A 21713-nucleotide genomic window follows, 5' to 3' on the forward strand; every position below is an offset into this window, starting at 1 on the left:
TAGTTTGGGGATCCCTAGCTTAGTCTGATCATTCATTCGGGTGGTTTTGACATGTTTTGTAGTAGATTCACAGAGGATCTTTTCAATTTTTACTGCTATTGCAATTGATTAGACTATCTAAAAGATCCAAAATGGTTTATCTACACAATATCCTTGACTTGGTAAATAGTTGAATAACAATTTTGGCTGGAACTCCTTTTTAAAACTATAGTTGAACCCTCCTCTGGGACCTCTTGGCTTGCACCTTACTCTGTTTCCAGTAGGGTTGGCCTCTTCCTTCTGGGCACCTCAGATGTGAATAAGCCTTGATCCTAAATGGGCACCCTTTACTCTGGACGCAAAGGATCACTGAACCTGTCCAATCCATTGCTTTGATGTTTGTTAAAGGAGAAGTAGAGCCAAAGCTTTTTTTGGCTATACTTCTGTGGGTCACAGGAGTGCATTTAGTTCTGCACTCTTGTGACCCGCTTTCGACTGACATCACAGACCTGGACCATATGGCTGGGATTCTCCCAGATGCCTTGACCGGCAGCTGGCTTAGCCTTGCAATGTGGTGCTTCTGCCCCTCCACAGCTCAGCACTCCAGTAAGCGCTGGAGGGGCAGAAAACTTGTGAATCATCAGCTCTCTGCAGGCTGAAGACTTGGCAGTCAGCGACGTTTGATCGCTCAGTTCTCGGCCTAGAAAGGCAGCGGGGGACAACTGCTGCTGGGATCTAGATTTTGTGTTTTTTTTATTTATTTTTTATTCATTTTTTTTTTTAGGTTCCTGAACTTCTCTTTTAAGGTTGTAAAAACACATAACTTCAAATTGGAAATCGGCTATGCATGTAACGTTGACTTTGTCCAAACTTTTGGTTTTACAACCAGTTTTGAGGATGAATCAATAGTTCTATTCTATAGGCTATTGAGTTTCTTAATTAAAAGCAGTGTAGCAATACGTTTTCACAGTGGTTCAATGGTGCTGACCCGTATTATTGTCTTTTAAAAAAGAAAAATATATAATTTAATATAAAATGATCACTGAACATTTTAATATTTTTGTTTAACAATTCAAAAGGATTTTTTGTAATTTCTAGCTGCTGCCAGAGTCTTTTTTTTTACGATTTCAGTGCTAAGAGACTGACTTGGCTTTTATAAAGCCATCATAAACCCTGCTCTCAAATGGCCGGCACCTTGTGCTGATACTTTAACTTCTGAGGATAACAATATAGGGATTGCTACTGCCACCGGCTACCCAGAGCCTTGTGCTAGGACTGAGTTTTATTTCCTACATAGGTCTACTGTGCCTTCTATGCACTAGACATTCTGCAGCCTGTAATCTCCTCACATATTTGTTTTTGGTCTTTATGCCTCTGTCCCCTTACAGCCTTCTTGTTGGTACCTTGAACAACTTTTGTCTGGTGTCAGAAAATCTAATTATTCACTTGTTTGGATTCTTGTTACTTTTTCCAAAGGTGTTGTATAGAACTTGAAGTGAAATTAGATGTACCCTCTACTATAGTAGATTTTTTTATTTATTTTTTTAAACACTTTTTATAAGACTTTTTCACCCCAAAATGGATGCCATGATTTTTCCTACTACCAGTCTAAGCTTTATTTATCACAGGCCAACTCAGCAATTTACATACTTTACCTTCACATCAGTCGCTGCACACAAGAAGCATACATTGCTCAGCTGATAATGAAGCCTCCTACTTAAGCCAGCCTTAGATGGTTAGAATCTTGGCCAGTTCAGCAGGGACCAGCTAATATTTGCACCATCCCTGGGCAGGCTGATTGTACTCAAGTCGATTCATCGATCGATTTGGGTTCAACCATCATGTCAGATTTTTACATGTGATTATTGCCAGCAGCTCTAGCAGCTAGTAGTAATGACTGTGTTCTCCCAGTAAGGACAGCGCCCCCATGCAGCCCACTTCTCCCTTCAGGAGAACACAAACTTTATTTTTATTTTTTTGGTATAATTTCTTAGTTAAACAGGAGTTTCTCTATCATAGAATGTTTTGTAGTGTGTGAAATTGGTGAATTATACAGGTGGGAAATCCTGTTAATATCTCCTTCCTAACTTCAGAGCATCGGCTGTGGTAATTGTGCTGCATGCAGTTTGACTGAGAACTGTGGTTATTGTTCGATATGTCTCCTCCGTACCCACAACCCTGAATTCGGAAGCTCCTGGAAGTGCGTGAAAAGGCGCTGTCTGAAGGCTATCCACAAGGTACCATCGCAGCAACTTTTGTGTGACCAGCTTAAGAGCAACCTGTTCCTGCACCACTTTGGTGCTGAGCATTCCCAGAAAATGAACAAAGTTTCCCACCCTGCTGAAGATTTATATTTTATCTAGGTTATCTCTTGAAATAGGTATTAGTTGACTCTTGACAAAAGCCTTCATGGTTAACAATGCAGATCTCCTCATTTCCTGTTTTTCTTTTTCTTGTGCAACATTAATTTTGTATCTTTCATTGCTGTTGTTTTAGCACAAGAATTTCAGCAGTTATTTGAATAGAGTAACTCCACTATCTTTCTGTTTAACAGCATTTCTTTACAGCTTTATTGTAATTCGTATGTTGCAAACAGTAACTGTTTTCATTATTTTCTTCTTGCACAGCCAGGTGACTGTGGAGTTTGTCAGGGCTGTACTGCAACAGAGGACTGTGAGGCTTGTTCTGTGTGTTTAAAGAGGCAACAAAACCCAGATCTGGACATCAGCAGGAAGTGTGTGAAACGAAGATGCTACAAAAAGGTTAGTGTAAAACTGAGAGCATACGTGTGTGTGTATGTGTGTGTGTATATATATATGTATGTGTGTGTATATATATTATTTATTTATTTATTTATTTCAGTAAGGATGCATTCACACCTGCTATTAGAATGCAAGAACCACAGTGGGGTTTGCTCATATGTAATCACTTATCGGCCATGGATGCAGATTGCCTGTGTCCAGGGCTGTTCACTTGCATGTAATCATTGAAAGTGAGATTACATGCTAGTAATACATACATCAGCCTTTCATTGCTGTTTTTTTCTGGCCAATGCCTACAGTGTTCACAATTTGACACATATATGTTCTGTTTGAAACTGGCTGAAGGTAGGGCAGGAAGTAACAGCAATTTTTTATTTTTTTGTTCTTTAGTAGATTTTACTGAACTAGAAGTGCTGAAAAATTAAAATTTTAAAACCGTCTACCCCCACCTCCCCAAGTTCTGTCAAAATGCTGCATTACAGAAATTAAAGAAAAAAACACCTAAGGAGAAAATAGTATACATTCTTGTTTTAAGGCTGGTATACACGGGACCGAAAATCAGCCGAATTTCGCTCTGCGTGTACCGTTGTCTGTTCACCTGAAGTCTAAAACTTAAAGAGCTAAATGGGACTTGAGGACTTTAGAGGCACCAGTATAAACTAAAATACAGTAAGCTATTTTTATAAGTTTATTTAACCACTTCCCACCCGGCCAATGCACATATACGGCCAGGTGGGAGCCGTCTACTTCTGATAGGACGTTCAGGAACGTCCTTCAGAAGGAGCGGGATCGCGCGCGTGCCCGCGCAGCGGCGCGATCCCGATGTGCTCGTGTCACCCGGACACAGCGCATCTCAGATCGGCAGGAGGGCTCTGTGATTGGCCCTCCTGATCACATGACGGCCGTGTCCAATCACAGCCGTCATGTGATGTAAACAAACAGCCGGTTGCTAGGCAATCGGCTTCTCCTCTCCTCACACAGAAGTCATTGCTGAAGAGAGGAGAGCAGATCGCTGCAGCCGGCTGATGATCAGTGAGTATGAGCTGTTTTTTACAGCTTTTTACTCACTGATCACAAGTCTAGTGTAAACACACGACACACCACACAGTGTAAACACAGTCCCCACATATGTCCCCAAAACATACATGTCTCCAAATAATAAAAACACATGTCCCTAATAATAAAAACATGTCCCCCACATATGTCCCACTAAAATCACATGTCCCAATGATTATCTGCACACATATGTACATGATCATTTGCGTACATATGTCCGTGATCACACAAACCAATTATTATACACTTAACGGAATTTTTTTTTTACCAAAAACATGTAGCAGAATACATTTTGGCTTAAATTTATGACAAAATTAGATTTTATTGGATTTCTTTTAAAATAGAAAAAAGAAAATATTGTTGTTTTTCCAAATTTCCGCTTTTTTTGCACAAAAAAAAAAAAACTGAGTCGTGAATAAATACCACCAAACTAAAGCTCTATTTGTGTGAACAAAATGATAAAAATTTCATTTGGGTACAGTGTAGCATGACCGCGCAATTGTCACTGAAAGCGCTAGAGCAATGAAAGCTGAAAATTGGGCTGGGAAGGAAGAGGGCGAAAGTGCCCTGTATTGAAGTGGTTAAGAAAGAGAATATACAAAAATATTTAAAAGCTGTAAACAGATTATATACATTCAACTGAAGTCTATCGTTAGTGCTGTAAATTAGCACTGAAAGTAAAATGACAAATGCTTTCTTATGTGCTCATGCCTTTTTGTTTTTTTCATATTTTTTTATTTCATACCTTTTTAAGCTTTCCTTACACATAACTTCTCTAGAAAATATTGCTGTTGACTTTTCTTATTGTTTTGTCTTTGTAGAAATCAGGGACCAAAACAGAAGTAATTAAAGATTTTGCTACAAAGAAATTAAAAACAGTAAGTTTCTTAGGACTTGCAATGGTTTGGATGATCCAACAGGTATGACAGTAATTTATTTAAATACGTTTGGTACAGTGAGGAAGGCTTAGATCCTTGCGTGTCTGTGTTTTTTGTTTGTATAGAGGGAGATTTCCTTTACCATGACAGAAAGTCAGTTAAAGCTTTGTTGGTCCCTTGGATCAAAATACAGAAAGGAGGGGACGAGACAAGTCCAGGAGTCATTATATACCATTCACAGTAGAGGTCGACCGATATGGGTTTTTCTCTGGCCGATGCCGATGCCGATATTTAGAAATCATGGCGGCCGATAGCCGATATATGATGCCGATTTTTTTTTGGGCCGATATGTTAGGCCGATTTTATTTTATTTTTAATCCCCCTTGATCTAACACACCTTTCCCACTGGGGCGTTTTAAGGCGCTTTTGGGCTAAAAATAGCGCCTGTAAAGTGCCTGTAAAATGGCTCCCCTGCAGTCTGTGTGAAAGACAGAGTGCTTTCACACTGAGGCAATGCGCTGGCAGGATCTTAAAAAAAAAAGTCCTGCAAGCAGCACGTTTGGAGTGGTGTATACCGCTCCTCCACCACTCCTGCCCATTGATAAGAATGGGCACCACTGCCGAAGCGCATGCAATGCGATTTGGCAGCGGTGCTTCATGGGCGCATTTAACCTCTTCCTTGGCCGCTAGCTGGGTTATATGTGCCCCACTAGCAGCCAAATAGCACCGCTAAAATGATGGTAAAGAGCCGCTAAAACTTGCGTTTTACCATCAACGCCTGTCCGCTCCAGTGTGAAAGCAGTCTTCATACGTGATACAGAAAATTTCTTACACTTAAACATTTATTAAACAAAACAAACCTCCAATCAGTTTACTTGTATGTATGATTTAACCAGTTGCCGACCGCCGCACGCCGATGTACGTCGTTACAATGGCACGGGCAGGCATAAGGACATACATGTACGTCCCTTGCCTCCCGCGGGTCGGGGGCCCGATCGGGCCCCCGCCCGGTGCCTGCGGCGGTCGGTTTTCGTACGGGAGCGATCCCGGACGAGGGGACGGCCATTCATTCATGGCCACCCCCTCGCGATCGCTCCCGACGAATAGAAATCCCCGGTGACATCACTTCCTCTCCTGTAATGTAAACACAGGAGAGGAAGTGATGTATTCTCTCCTCCGTGTCGGTATTTTTCGTTCCGACACGGAGGAGAGCGGATCAGTAAGTTGCACCAACACTCTACACACACAGTAGAACATGCCAGGCACACTCACACCCCCCCTTTACCCCCCGATCACCCCCCCAATTACCCCTGCCCCCCAGTCACAGTGACACCAATGTCATTTTTTTTTTTTTTTTTTTTGCATTGGTGTCATTTGTGACTGTAATAACTGTTAGGGCAGTTAGAGTTAGCCCCCTTTAGTTCTAATGTACCCCCCTAACCCCCCCAATAAAGGTTTAACCCCGTGATCACCCCCCGTCGCCAGTGTCACTAAGGCTGGGTTCACATTGCAGCGGTTTATGAGAACGAATGTGATTCGCACCGCACTGCAGTGCAAATCACATCCGATCTCTGTGCGATTCGAGTTCAGCCATTCGCCGCACCCGCCACACCCGCCGCAAATTCGCACGGGACCCTTTTTTTGGCCCGCAGCAGAATCGGATCGCATGGGTGTTCACACCATGCGATCCGAGTTTGCAGATCGCACTGCGATATGCGAACTGATCTGGGGGTGTCAGTAACATTTCACTGACACTCCCAGCAGTTCGCATAGGGCAGTGTGAACTGCCGCCGGGAGGCATGCGATGCGGAAACCCGCCGCGGATTCGCGGCGTTTCCGCATCGCTCCAGTGTGAACCCAGCCTAATAAGCGATCATTTTTCTGATCGCTGTATTAGTGTCACAGGTGACGCTAGTTAGGCAGGTAGGTATTTAGGTTCGCCGCAGCTTTTTATAGCGCCAGGGACCCCCATATACTACCGCATAAAGCCCCCTGATTGCCCCCTAGTTAACCCTTTCACCAGTGATCACCATATAACTGTTACAGGCGACGCTGGTTGGTTAGTTATTTTTTTATAGTTTCAGGGCACCCGCCATTTATTACCTAATAAAGGTTTAACCCCCTGATCACCCGGCGGGTGTCATTTGTGACTAATAACTGTTAGGGCAGTTAGGGTTAGCCCCCTTTAGTTCTAAGGTACCCCCCTAACCCCCCCAATAAAGGTTTAACCCCGTGATCACCCCCCGTCGCCAGTGTCACTAAGGCTGGGTTCACATTGCAGCGGTTTATGAGAACGGATGTGATTCGCACCGCACTGCAGTGCAAATCACATCCGATCTCTGTGCGATTCGAGTTCAGCCATTCGCCGCACCCGCCGCAAATTCGCACGGGACCCTTTTTTTGGCCCGCAGCAGAATCGGATCGCATGGGTGTTCACACCATGCGATCCGAGTTTGCAGATCGCACTGCGATATGCGAACTGATCTGGGGGTGTCAGTAACATTTCACTGACACTCCCAGCAGTTCGCATAGGGCAGTGTGAACTGCCGCCGGGAGGCATGCGATGCGGGAACCCGCCGCGCATTCGTGGCGTTCCCGCATCGCTCCAGTGTGAACCCAGCCTAATAAGCGATCGTTTTTCTGATCGCTGTATTAGTGTCACAGGTGACGCTAGTTAGGCAGGTAGGTATTTAGGTTCGCTGCAGCTTTTTATAGCGCCAGGGACCCCCATATACTACCGCATAAAGCCCCCCGATTGCCCCCTAGTTAACCCTTTCACCAGTGATCACCATATAACTGTTACAGGTGACGCTGGTTGGTTAGTTATTTTTTTATAGTTTCAGGGCACCCGCCATTTATTACCTAGTCTCACTAGTGTACCCCTAAATTTAGGGGTGTCTACTTTCCAAAATGGGGTCATTTGGGGGGGGTTTGTGCCATCTTGGCATTTTATGGCCTTCAAAACTGTAACGCCCTTAGAAAGCCTGAAGGCGGTGCTTGGTTTTCGGGGCCCCGTACGCGGCTAGGCTCCCAAAAAGTCCCACATATGTGGTATCCCCATACTCAGGAGAAGCAGCAGAATTTATTTTGGGGTGTCATTTCACATATGCCCATGGCATGCGTGAGCAATATATCATTTAGTGACAACTTTGTGAAAAAAAAAAAAAAAAAAAAAGTTTGTAATTTTCCCGCAACTTGTGGCAAAATATAAAATATTCCATGGACTCAACATGCCTCTCAGCAAATAGCTTGGGGTGTCTACTTTCTAAAATGGGGTCATTTGTGGGGGTTTTGTGCCATCTTGGCATTTTATGGCCTTCAAAACTGTAATAGGTAGTGAGAAGTGAACTCAAAAATTTACGCCCTTAGAAAGCCTGAAGGCGGTGCTTGGTTTTCGGGGCCCCGTACGCGGCTAGGCTCCCAAAAAGTCCCACATATGTGGTATCCTCGTACTCAGGAGAAGCAGCAGAATTTATTTTGGGGTGTCATTTCACATATGCCCATGGCATGCATGAGCAATATATCATTTAGTGACAACTTTGTTAAAAAAAAAAAAAAAAAAAAAAGTTTGTAATTTTCCCGCAACTTGTGGCAAAATATAAAATATTCCATGAACTCAACATGCCTCTCAGCAAATAGCTTGGGGTGTCTACTTTCTAAAATGGGGTCATTTGTGGGGGTTTTGTGCCATCTTGGCATTTTATGGCCTTCAAAACTGTAATAGGTAGTGAGAAGTGAACTCAAAAATTTACGCCCTTAGAAAGCCTGAAGGCGGTGCTTGGTTTTCGGGGCCCCGTACGCGGCTAGGCTCCCAAAAAGTCCCACATATGTGGTATCCCCGTACTCAGGAGAAGCAGCAGAATTTATTTTGGGGTGTCATTTCACATACGCCCATAGCATGTGTGAGCAATATATCATTTAGTGACAACTTTGTGTAAAAAAAAAAAAAAAATTTTTTTTTTTGTCATTATTCAATCGCTTGAGGCAAAAAAATAAAATATTCAATGGGCTCAACATGCCTCTTATCAATTTCCTTAGGGGGTCTACTTTCCAAAATGGGGTCATTTGGGGGGGTTTTGTACTGCCCTGCCATTTTAGCACCTCAAGAAATGAGATAGGCAGTCGTAAACTAAAAGCTGCGTAAATTCCAGAAAACGTACCTTAGCTTGTAGATGTGACAACTTTTGCGCAAACCAATAAATATACAATTATTGACTTTTTTTTTACCAAAGACATGTGGCTGAATACATTTTGGCCTAAATGTATGACTAAAATTGAGTTTATTGGATTTTTCTAATAACAAAAAGTAGAAAATATCATTTTTTTTCAAAATTTGCGGTCTTTTTACGTTTATATCGCAAAAAATAAAAATCGCAGAGGCAATCAAATACCATCAAAAGAAAGCTCTATTTGTGGGAAGAAAAGGACGCAAATTTTGTTTGGGTACAACATTGCATGACCGCGTAATTACCAGTTAAAGCAGCGCAGTGCCAAAGTGTAAAAAGACCTCTGGTCATTTACCAGCAAAATGGTCCGGTCTGAAAGTGGTTAAATAAAAAAAAAAAAAAAAAAAAAAATATATATATATATATATATATATATATATATATATATATATATATATATATATATATATATTAAATAAAAACAGGTAGTCAAAAATTTTGGACAAAAAAAAAAAATGGGCTAACTTTACTGTTTTTATTTTATTTTTTAAATGGTGTATTTTTTTCCCAAAAAAATGCATTTGAAAGACCTCTGTGCAAATGCCGTGTGACATAAAATATTGCAACAACCGCTATTTTATTACCTAGGATCTCTGCTAAAAAAATATATATCCTTTTTGGGGGGGTCTAAGTGATTTTCTGGCAGAAAATACAGGATTTTTTACTTGTAAGCAACAAGTGTCAGAAAAGATTTAGTCTTTAAATGGTTAAACTGAGAACTTCTACACACAGAGATGACTTCACTCATTCAAGTGTAAACATTGTATCTTTCTGTTCTTTTCTTGGCAGCCTGCCCAGAGTGGAGGAAAGGGTTGCTATGACGACTCAGTCAACTTAGACCATTCTATACAGAAGTCATTTCAAAGTCCTGCTGTAGTTCTAAATCGGCTTTTTATCAGCACAAATCGGCCGATGCCGATTATTTAAAAAACGGCAAATATCGGCCGATATATCGGCCGGCCGATATATCGGTCGACCTCTAATTCACAGTCCTTTTTTTTTTTTTTTTAAATCCATTGTGTTTTAGGTCATGGACATAGTAACGTATATGCAGCGTCCAGGAGGTAGACTTTAAACCTGGGCACCACATATGTGTTGTGTTTTGTGCTGGGAGACGAGAGATGTGGGTCTCCTGCTAATGATTGGGAACCAGGAGTCCCGGTTTCCCAATAACCTGATTTATCACTGTGATAGCCACTAATTGGCTGTCATAGTGATCACTCACTGTTTAGCCAATACTGGGTTTTTTCTTCTCTGAATGGAGATAAAGAGAAAAAAAATATTTAGATCAAGGTTTGATCTAGGTTAGTGTTGGAGTCAAGGTAAGGCTCGAGGGTCTGGACCAGTACTTTAGGATTTAAAAAAAAAATGCATTTTTAAAATTTGTATCGGTATCAGTTAGTGTCTGTGTTTTAGGTAGGCTAAAAAAAGCAAAATGGACACTGGTGCATTGGTTCTTGGCCCTACTTTGGGTACAAACAACAAATTACATCTACCTATGTGATATCGCTGCAGGAGAATTTATTTTCAGTTCTTTACTGGTAAGTTATGGTATTGGCAAGAACTATACAGCTAAATTATAAAAACTAAATTCTTTTATGATTTTGGGCCAACTTTCCTTTAATTTAAATAAAAACAAAAAACAAAAAAAAAACAGAATATATCCCTTACCATTTACTACCCTATGAAAGTCCAGTTAAGGCTCGTTTTACCCCTGGTCATGAAGGGGTTAATTAGGACTGCAATAAACCAATTAAGCCTTGCATTAGCAAAATATAGTAACATATCTAAAACAGCAATGTAATGTCATTGAATGAAGGATAAACGGAAGATACAAGGATATCAAGTAGGAATTGTGAGCGTGTATACGTGACAATTTAATGATCGTGGAATAGCACTATGGTGGTGAGTCACACAGCTATTCGCACTCCTATGTTCTAACTTGCATTCACGTGGGTTGCAGACTAGTTGACTGTCTTTACAGAGTTTTAAAAAAATACAACACGTGTGTGTGTGTGCGCTGCGCTTTTGGTGTAAAATGAGTGATAGGAATCTGGAGAAGCAGAGCAACATGAAATTTTATGAGAAATTTAGCAAAAATGCAATTGAATCTTTAGCACTGTTAACATCCCATAAAGAAATTAAGTGTTTTTGAATGACATAGGAGGTTTAAAGCCTAACTACTATCTATTGATTGCAGGTGCGATGCTTTGGCGACTCCTATGCAAATAATATACCCTTTTTTTTTTTTCCCTGCAAAAATATGTGCACATTATTTATTTTTAAAGGTGGACTTGGCCTTTAAAGGGTATAAGCATCACCCAAAATAAAAAAAAAATTCTTAGGGGTAATTATTATTTAAAGACAGTAGTTTTTAAAAATGGACAATAATTTAAGCACACATTTTAAAGAATACACAAAGTAAACCCGTGCACAGGCTATGCATATTAAAGTATTTACATATTCCGGACAAGCTCTGAAAGCATGTTAAAAGCTCCCATTCACCTCTGTAGCTGTATGAATTGTAAGGAAATGTTTCTTCACATCAGGGACACTGAGATCACAGCTCATCTCAGTTTTTTTTTTCTGACGGCAAGGACTTAGCAGCCTTCCAGTCTTCAAATTTTAACAAATTGCAGATAGATACTTGTGAGCTGATGGGGCTCTTTCATGAAGACCTTCAAAATAAGTGTTTTTTTTTTTTGCAACTTCCCATCCGCCTATTAAGGCCACTTAAGATTGTTAAAATAGGGAGCTGTGTTTATACTGGCATGATTTCCAGCTTACTCAGAAATATCGCCCCCCCCCCCTCTCCCCAAGACAAGGGTGTGTGCGCTCCCTCCTCTCCCCTGTAGCTGTTGCTAGTTAACAGAGGGTAGCCAAATTACATGACCGTCCTGAAAATGGGTATGTACAGTGGGGACAGAAAGTATTCAGATACCCTTAAATTTTTCACTTATATTGCAGTCATTTGATGAAACCATTTAAGTTCATTTTTTTCCTCATTAATGTACACACAGCACCCCATAGTGACAGAAAAACACAGAATTGTTGACATTTTTTCAGATTTATTAAAAAAGAAAAACTGAAATATCACATGGTCCTAAGTAATCAGACTCTTTGCTGAGACACTCATATATTTAACCCAGGTGCTGTCCATTTCTTCTGATTATCCTTGAGATGGTTTTACACCTTCATTTGAGTCCAGCTGTGTTTAATTATACTGATTGGACTTGATTAGGAAAGCCACACACCTGTCTATATAAGACCTTACAACTCACAGTGCATGTCAGAGCAAATGGGAATCATGAGGTCCAAGGAACTGCCTGAAGAGCTCAGAGGCAGAATTGTGGCAAGGCACAGAACTGGCCAAGGTTACAGAAACATTTCTGCTTCACTTAAGGTTCCTAAGAGCAGTGGCCTCCATAATCCTTAAATGGAAGATGTTTGGGATGACCAGAACCCTTCCTAGACCTGGCCGTCTGGCCAAACTGAGCTATCGGGGGAGAAAAGCCTTGGTGAGAGAGGTAAAGAAGAACCCAAAGATCACTGTGGCTGAGCTCCAGAGATGGAGATGGGAGAAAGTTGTAGAAAGTCAACCATCACTGCAGCCCTCCACCAGTCGGGGCTTTATGGCAGAGTGGCCCAATGGAAGCCTCTCCTCAGTGCAAGACGCATTAAAAGCCTGCATAGAGTTTGCTAAAAATACACCTGAAGGACTCCAAGATGAGAAAGAAGATTCTCTGGTCTGATGAGACCAAGATGGAACTTTTTGGCCTTAATTCTAAGCGGTATGTGTGGAGAAAACCAGGCACTGCTCATCACCTGTCCAATACGGTCCCAAGAGTGAAGCTTGATGGTGGCAGCATCATGCTGTGGGGGTGTTTTTCAGCTGCAGGGACAGGACGACTGGTTGCAATCAAGGGAAAGATGAATGCGGTCAAGTACAGGGATATCCTGGACGAAAACCTTCTGCAGAGTGCTCAGGACCTCAGACTGGGCCGAAGGTTTACCTTCCATCAAGACAATGACCCTAAGCACACAGCTAAAATGACGAAGGAGTGGCTTCACAACAACTCCAAGACTGTTCTTGAATGGCCCAGCCAGAGCCCTGACTTAAACCCAATTGAGCATCTCTCCTAAAAAAGGCTGTCCACCAACGTTTACCATCCAACCTGACTGAACTGGAGAGGATCTGCAAGAAGGAATGGCAGAGGATCCCCAAATCCAGGTGTGAAAAACTTGATGCCTCTTTCCCAAAAAGACTCATGGCTGTATTAGATCGAAAGGGTGCTTCTACTAAATACTGAGCAAAGGATCTGAATACCTAGGACCATGTGATCTTTCAGTTTTTCTTTTTTAACCTGAAAAAAATGTCAACAATTCTGTGTTTTTCTGTCACACTGTGCTGTGTGTACATTAATGAGGAGAAAAAATGAACTTAGCAAATGGCTGCAATATAGCAAAGAGTGAACAATTTAAGGGGGTCTGAATACTTTCCGTCCCCACTGTATATAGTTCTTTCTTACACAGGTTACTCAGCATAGGTGTTAGGAGGGGGGGGGGGGGGACTTATTTAAAGTACAGTGCATCTGGAAAGCTTTCACAGTGCTTTACTTTTTCCACATTTTGTTGTGTGCCTTATTCCAATATGGATTAAATTATTTTCCTAAAAATACTACAAACCATACCCCATAATGACGTGTTTGAAATCTTTGAAAATGTATTAAAAATAGAAAACGAAAAAATACCATGTGCATAAGTATTCACAGCCTTTGCTCAATTCCTTGTTGAAGCACCTTTGGCACCAATTACAGCCTCAAGTCTTTGAGTATGATGCTACAAGCTTGACACACCTATTTTTGGGCAGTTTCTCCCTTTCTTGTTTGCAGGACCTCTCAAACGCCATCAGGTTGGATGGGAAGTGTCGGTGCACAGTCATTTTCAGATCTTCCCAGAGATGTTCACTCTGGTTCAATTCTGGACTCTGGCTGGGCCATTTAAGAACATTCACAGAGTTGTCCCATTGCCACTTCTTTGTATCTTGGCTGTGTGCTTTGGGTTTTTGTCCTGTTGGAAGATGAACCTGCGCCCCAGTCTGATGTCCAGATCACTCTGGAGCAGGTTTTCATCAAGGATGCCTCTGTACATTTCTACATTCATCTTCCCTCGATCTTGACTAGTCTCCCACTTTCTGCCACTAAAAAACATCCCCGCAGCATGATACTTCCACCACCATGCTTCACTGTAGGGATGGTATTGGCCAGATGAGCGATGCCAGGTTTCCTCCAGACATGACGTATGTCATTCAGGCCAAAGTGTTCAATCTTTTTTCATCAGACCAGAGAATTTTGTTTCTCATGGTCCGAGAGTCCTTCGGGTGCCTTTTGGAAAACTAGGGCGGGCTGTCATGTGCCTTTTACTGAGGAGTGGCTTCCGTCTGGTTATTCTACAATACAGGCCTGATTGGTGGAGTGCTGCAGAGATGATTGTTCTTCTGGAAGTTTCTCCTCTCTCCACAGAGAAATGCTGGAGCTCTGTCAGAGTAACTATTGGTTCTTGGTCACCTCCCTAAGGCCCCTCTACCCGACAGCTCAGTTTGGCCGGGTACGTCCGCTCTAGCAAGAGTCCTGGTGGTTCCAAACTTTTTCATTTACAGATGGAGGCCACTGTGCTCATTGGGACTTTAAATAATGCAGACATTTTTTGGTACACTACCCCAAATCTGTGCCTTGATACAATCCTGTCTCGGATGTCTACAGCCAATTCCTTGGACTTCATGGCTTGTTTTTTTTTTCTCTGGCATGCACTGTTAACTGTGGGACCTTAAATAGACAGGTGTGTGTGCCTTGTCCAATCAACTGAACAGTCAAGTTTTAGAAACTTCTCAAGGATGATCAGTGGAAACATGATGCACCTAAGCTCAATTTTGAGTGTCATGGCAAATGCTGTGAATAATTGTACGTGTGATTTATTTTTTTATTTATTTTTTTTAATACATTTTTAAAGATTTCAAATAAACTTCTTTCATGTTGTCATTATGATTTTTTGTTTTAAGGTAAAAAAAAAATCTTTGAGGTGCAGCCCCCTAAAATACTTACCTGGGCCTGATCTCGGTCCAGCGATTGCCCAAGAGCTCCCCCACCCCCCTCCTAACTTTCCATTGGCTCCCACTACTGTCAGTCAAATCCAGTGACAAGGGATCAGTGTGTGTGTGCCAATAGATGCACACAGTGCAGCTTGGCAGCAAGCCCGCATGAGTACGCCCCCCAGCAAGCAGCTTTCTAGGGGAGATATTTGAAGGCGGGGGGACCCCAGAAGAGGAGGGTTTGGCCTGCTCCTCGCAAAACCATTTCACAGAGTAAGTAAGTATAAAATGTTTTAAAAAAAAAAAATACTTTAATATCACAATCATATTAGTTGGGTCTATCCTGGAATTCTACTCTTCTCCATTCACGTTTAAAAAAAAATTTAAGTCAGCAGCTACAAATATTGTAACTGTTGACTTTTAATAATAAAACATTTTCCTGTCCAGGGATCCAGCGCTGTACTAACCTGGGCCCATTCTTCACCAGTCTTTGGGTTCCTGGCACCGCCATGGTAAGTGTGGGAAGCTGGCTGTGAAGCTGCACTGTATGAATGGTCCTGCAGCCCCCTGGGACCTTTGACATATCACAGAAGGTTGCGGCAGGGAGGGGAGCGAACTTTCAGTGAAATCGCTTGGGTGATTCCAGCGGAAGTAGGAAACCGTTACTTGTCAAAGCTATGTGCCCACTCCCCCACAAAAAAATTGTGTTCAAAAAGGAGGGGAGGGAATTTCCTCTTTAAAGGTGCTGTTGCAAAGCATCAGAAGTGATCATATGCCATTTTAGCCATGGAGCGTTTCCTTTTTTTCCTGTCTGGTAAAAGGGTGGTCCCCAGGAAGCGAGGGGAAACCTCTAAACGCAGCCCTGGATAGCGCTAAAATCTGACAGAGGACCTAAACTTTGCCCATTCTATTCACGGCTAAAAGCCTATAACATAGATATACATTTCTTACAGTTACTTTCAGTACTGAGATATTGAATAAGATTTTGATTCTTTGGGAATGTGTCTGTTTTGGTGCTTTTGTAAAAATCCTATCTTTAGTTGTGTAATTTGACTAACATCCCACATGCAACATTCTTATCTCTGTTTTAGAAATGGAGGTTGATGTCAGAACGAGATGGGAGCAGTCTTCCGGCTAAGCAGAAGGTTAGTAAAACGTCTGTATATTGTCTGATTTCTCCAGTGAATATCCTTTTACTAGTGAAATTGTGATCATATAGACCAGCTGTATAGCTTGGGTGTGTCTATGTATATGTGTGTCTGTATATATAACTTGTTTGTCTGCTGTTCAACTCTAATCTTTGAAGGCCACTGATCAAGATTTTTGGACTTTTTGGTGGGGGGGGGGGAGAGATTCTTAAAGTTTTCGTAATAATACAGAAAACACATATACATTTAAAAAAAAAAAAAAGCTTTACTGCCAGGCAACGCATTACTAACATAACCTTAGCACTAGGCCAATAGTATAGCTCAAAGGCAAATATACAATTGTAAGAACAGTAAGTCCATTACATCTTACAAACAAGCTTAATGTGTTATAACAAGTCTTTACGGACTCCCAGTTCTTATAACCATTTACTGGTCTATTGGAATAAACAGACTCTAGATATACTGTATTTATCGGCGTATAACACACACTTTTTTCCCCCCCTTAAAATCGGGGGGAAAATCGTGGGTGCGTGTTATACGCCGATCCCCCGCCGTTCCTAACCACCTCTGCTGCTCTCGGCGGCTTTTGGGTATTTTCGGCCACACTCCGCTATTTTCGATCACACTCGGCCATTCTCGACGGCTTTTGGAAAGCCGAAAATAGCCGAGTGCGGCTGAAAATACCCGTAAGTCGCCAAGAACTAACGAGCGCCGCCGAGATACACAGGACACCCGCTCTGTATCTCGGCGGCGCCATTTTTAAACAGCAAAGACACTGACAAGGCTGCAATGCAAGGCTGCAAATGACTGACAAGGCTGCAATGCAAGGCTGCAAATGACTGACAAGGCTGCAATGCAAGGCTGCAAATGACTGACAAGGCTGCAATGCAAGGCTGCAAATGACTGACAAGGCTGCAATGCAAGGCTGCAAATGACTGACAAGGCTGCAATAGAAGGCTGCAGATGACTGACAAGGCTGCAATCAATGCAAGGCTGCAAATCACACTGACAAGGCTGCAAATGACAAGGGTTTTTTTTCCCCCTAAAAGTTTTTTTTTTTTTCTTTTAAATTCCCTCCTAAACTTGGTGTGTATTATACGCCGATAAATGCGGTAATGCCTAGATTAAAGAGAGCACTATACAAAGACTCAAAATGTCAATATCAAACTTCATGCCTATACAGTATTGACACTATTAGAAGAAATTTAGAATATATCAACTCTGTCAGAGACCGTAGAAACACTATTTGTCCGTCCCGAATTTCCCAAAGATCATACCAGTCACCCCTGTCCTTCTGAGGGAACACCCCCTCCCAAGCCACTGTGTAAGGATCCTGCTAAAAACCACAAACAGCTGCTTATAAATATTGGACAAAGCCTAACTATCTAACTGATCGTCCCTAAGCATAGATTCCATATCGCTTTCTTTCAGTGTGATTGGTGCAGTACTAAATTGAGAGTTTTTTTTTTTTTATGCATGACGCAGTTATAGATAACGAGACAGGTGAAAATTAGGTTAAATTTAGATTTCAACTCAAATTGCAAAAGTTTACCATTCCTAACAATATCCCTCACCTTTTTAATACCTAATGTGGTCCATATAACAGGGTCAGGGTACTTATAGAAGTGCGAAAGCTGAGGATTTTTCCATAATGAGGTGTGGGGAGAAATTACCGAACAGTCCATTGATCCGGCTTTACCAGCCAGTACCTATGCTCTAACAGTTGCCCGCATAGATAAGGTATGGGTCACTACTGCCCCTGAGCAAAAGATGCATCAGAGCCCCATATGAGCCTACTAGAGCAGCTTCCAAACTGACTGCTGCATCATCGCCTGGGAGGGTTAAACACCTTTGGGCGAAAACGAATTGCCCAGCCAGGAAGTAATGAAAAAAAATGCAAGAATGCAGACACAAAACTATCTATGGTCCTAAAGATGTATTTAGTTATCCACACAGGTGAATAACGAAATATATACAGCAAGAGGGGTAGAAATTTCTTCTTTAGCAGATTAACTTTCGCAATGAGCAATCGGGGGAGATATAGATGCCCGTGTATTTAACCCTACCTACTTGCTGTAAGGGGCAGTTGGCTGGAAACCTGCAAGGAGGAGTCTTAAGTGTAAGAAGCAAAGGTATTCAAAATGGATGGGGATGCATCAGTCACGCAAAAATAACACCGTCCTCTTTTATATCAGACTGCTGACCTGGATACCCTGTACTTCTGGACAGGCTCGCAGAGCCACAGTCAGGAGTTCAATTAACAGGGCAAAGAGCTCAGGAGATATTGGGCAACCTTGCTGGGTACCCCTACCCACCAAAAATAATTCAGAGAGCAAGCTGTTTAGTTTAACCACTTGACCACTGGGCACTTAAACACCCTTAATAACCAGGCCAATTTTCAGCTTTTGGTGCTCTCACATTTTGAATGACAATTACTCAGTCATACAACACTGGACCTATATGACATTTTTGTCCTTTTTTTCACACAAATAGAGCTTTCTTTTGGTGGTATTTAATCACCGCTCGTTTTTTTTATTTTTTGTGCTATAAAAGAAAAAAATACAGAAAATTTTGTAAAAAAATGAATTTTTCTTTGTTTCTGTTATAAAATTTAGCAGATTAGTAATTTTTTCTTCATAAATTTTGGCCAAAATTTATACTACTACATATATTTGGTAAAAATAAGTACAAATTGGTGGATATTATTTGGTCTTTGTGAAAGTTATAGAGTCCACAAGCTATGGTGCCAATATCTGAAAATTGATCACACCTGAAGTACTGACTGCCTATTTCAATTCTTGAGACCCTAACATGCCAGAAAAGTACAAATACCCCCCAAATGACCCCTTTTTGGAAAGAAGACATTCCAAGGTATTTAGTAAGGGGCATGATGAGTTTTTTGAAGTTGTAATTTTTTTCCCACAATTCTTTGCAAAATCAAGATTTTTTTTTTTTACTTTTTTTTTTTTTCACAAAATTGTCATATTTGTCATAATTGTCATATTATCAGTTTATTTCTCACACACAGCATATGCATACCACAAATTACACCCCAAAACACATTCTGCTATTACTCCCGAGTACGGCGATACCACATGTGTGAGACTTTTACACAGTGTGGCCACATACAGAGGCCTAACATGCAGGGAACGCCATCAGGCGCTCTGGAGCACCCAGGACAATTCTGACATTTCTCTCCTACATGTAAAAATCCTCATTTATTTGCTAGAAAATTACATAGAATCCCAAAACATTATATATGTTTTTTTAGCAAACACCCTGGAGAATACAATGGTGGTCGTTGCAACTTTTTATCTCGCACAGTATTTGCGCAGAAATTTTTCGAATGCTTTTTTTTGTGCTTAAAAAAAAAAAAAAAAAAAAACACAGTAAAGTTTTGCATAATGTGAAAGATGAAGTTACGCTGAGTAAATAGATACCTAACATGTCGCTCTTCAAAATTGCACACGCTCGTGGAATGGCGCCAAACGTCGCTACTTAAAAATCCCCAAAGGCGACGATTTAATTATTTTTTACTGGTTATATGTTTTGAGTTACAGAGGAGGTCTAGGGCTAGAATTATTGCTCTCGCTCTAACATTCACAGCGATACCTCACATGTGTGGTTTGTACACAGTTTTCATATGTGGGCGGGACTTACGTATGCGTTCGCTTCTGCATGCGAGCACATGGGGACATGGGCGCTTTAAAAAAAATTTTTTTTTTATTGTTCATTTTACTTTATTTTAGTTTGACATTTTTTTTTCCCCCCCAAAAATAATTTTTTTGATCACTTTTATTCCTATTACAAGGAATGTAAACATCCCTTGTAATAGGAATATGGCATGACAGGTCCTCTTTACAGTGAGATATGGGGTCAATAAGACCCCGCATCTCACCTCCTAAGCTGGTAAGCCTGAAAAAAAAAAAAAAGATTCTGGATTTGATCGTATTGGCGAGTTGGTAGAAGCACCGGAGGGCGGCGGGAGGGGGGGGGGGATGTCTATGGCTGGGTATTGCAGGGTATCTCCGAGTATGGCTGGGTATCTCAGAGTATGGCGTTGCAGAGCATTGCAGGGTATTGGCGGGTGTTGCAGAGCATTGCAGGGTGTTGCACAGTATTGCGGGGTTAAATTTCGGTGAGCAGCGATGTGGGCACTGCAGATGCAGCCCACAGCGCTGCTGACACCGATCTCTTCCCCTTCCGCTGTACCGATCGGTACAGAGAGGGGGAGGGAGGAACCGGCGTCCTAACATGATGCCGGTTTGTTTACAAGTGATCACTCCATCATTTGACGGAGCGATCACGTGGTAAACGGCCGCGATGAGCGGGCGTTGGACCCGGCGGTCACGGATGCTCTAGAGTGCGCGCCCCAGGGGGCGCGCGAGAGCGGTATTCTGGGAGGACGTCATATGACGTCCTCCCAGAGTTAAACAACCACCCTGTAGCCGTCATTCGGCTATGGGCCGGTTGTTAAGTGGTTAATGACCACGGTTGGGTTGTGGTATAAAATACTGATCCACTGTCTGAAGGATCGCTGTTTGAGTGCCAAACCTATACGCTTCCAACACTGAAGCCATGTACTGCCAGTCTATCAAATTGAGCCTTATCAAAGTCCAAAAAGACTAGAACACCTCTACTGGAAATATCCGGTCCTGCGCAGGTTAATGTCAGTGGCTTTTTTTTTTTTTTTTTTTTTACATGAAGCCCATCTGGTCAGGGGAGTTCAAGTGCTCTAGGACAGGAATAGGAGTCTATTGGCTAACAATTTAGTATGTATTTTGAAAGTCCTATTAAGTAGGGCTATAGGTCTGTAGGATGAACACTGAAGGGGGTCTTTATCGGGTTTGGTCAGCAAGACTATATGTGCTTCGTAAAAGGAAGGAAACCATTCTTAACCACTTGAGGACCGCCGTATTGCCAATGTACGTCAGCACAATGGCACAGGCAGGCACAATCACGTACATCTACGTGATTGCCTTCCAGCGGGTGGGGGGTCCGATCGGACCCCCTCCCGCTGGTTACGGCGGTCCGATTCGGTCCAGGAGCGCTCCGTGATGAGGGGATGGCCGTTGGTTTTCGGCCACCCCCTCTGGATCGCTCCTGGCCAATGAGAAGCTTCCTCCCCTGTGTATTGTTTACACAGGAAGGAGGAAGTGATGTCATTCTCCTCGGGGCGGTCTTTTTGACCGGACTACGAGGAGAAGACAGAAAGTAAGTGTGCACCAACACTACACTGACATGTAGGTACACACAGGCACACAAACCCCCCCCCCCCCGATCGCCCCCCGATCCCCCCCGCCCCCCCTCCCCCCCCAGTCACAGTGTCACTGATTGCATTGATCATTTCTTTACTGATCAATGCATTCAGTGTCAGTTGTGACAGTAAAAACTGTCAGGACAGTTAGTGTTAGGTCCAGGGTAGCCCCCTATCACCCCCCAATAAAGATTTAACCCCCTGATTGCCCCTAGAGTTAACCCTTTCACCCCCTTTTGCCAGTGTCACTAAGCGATCATTTTTCTGATCGCTGCATGTGTCGCTAGGTAGCTAGTTATTTTTTTAGGTTCACCGCCAG

At 42.2% G+C, this 21713-nt stretch overlaps 1 protein-coding gene across 1 annotated transcript in view; it reads left to right on the forward strand.

Moving 5' to 3' along the window:
- LOC143974159 (methyl-CpG-binding domain protein 1-like) overlaps nt 1-21713 on the forward strand; it is a 92215-nt gene that overhangs the window by 30489 nt on the left and 40013 nt on the right. Inside the window, exons 7-10 of the mRNA XM_077475282.1 lie at nt 2073-2216; nt 2607-2741; nt 4619-4675; nt 16081-16134. Coding sequence (XP_077331408.1) covers nt 2073-2216; nt 2607-2741; nt 4619-4675; nt 16081-16134 — 390 coding nt within the window. The remainder of the gene's footprint in view (nt 1-2072; nt 2217-2606; nt 2742-4618; nt 4676-16080; nt 16135-21713) is intronic.

This window comes from Lithobates pipiens, unplaced genomic scaffold, assembly GCF_037356315.1.
Source record: "Lithobates pipiens isolate NorthernLeopardFrog02 unplaced genomic scaffold, aLitPip1_a1.2 Scaffold_1, whole genome shotgun sequence".
NCBI lineage: Eukaryota > Metazoa > Chordata > Amphibia > Anura > Ranidae > Lithobates > Lithobates pipiens.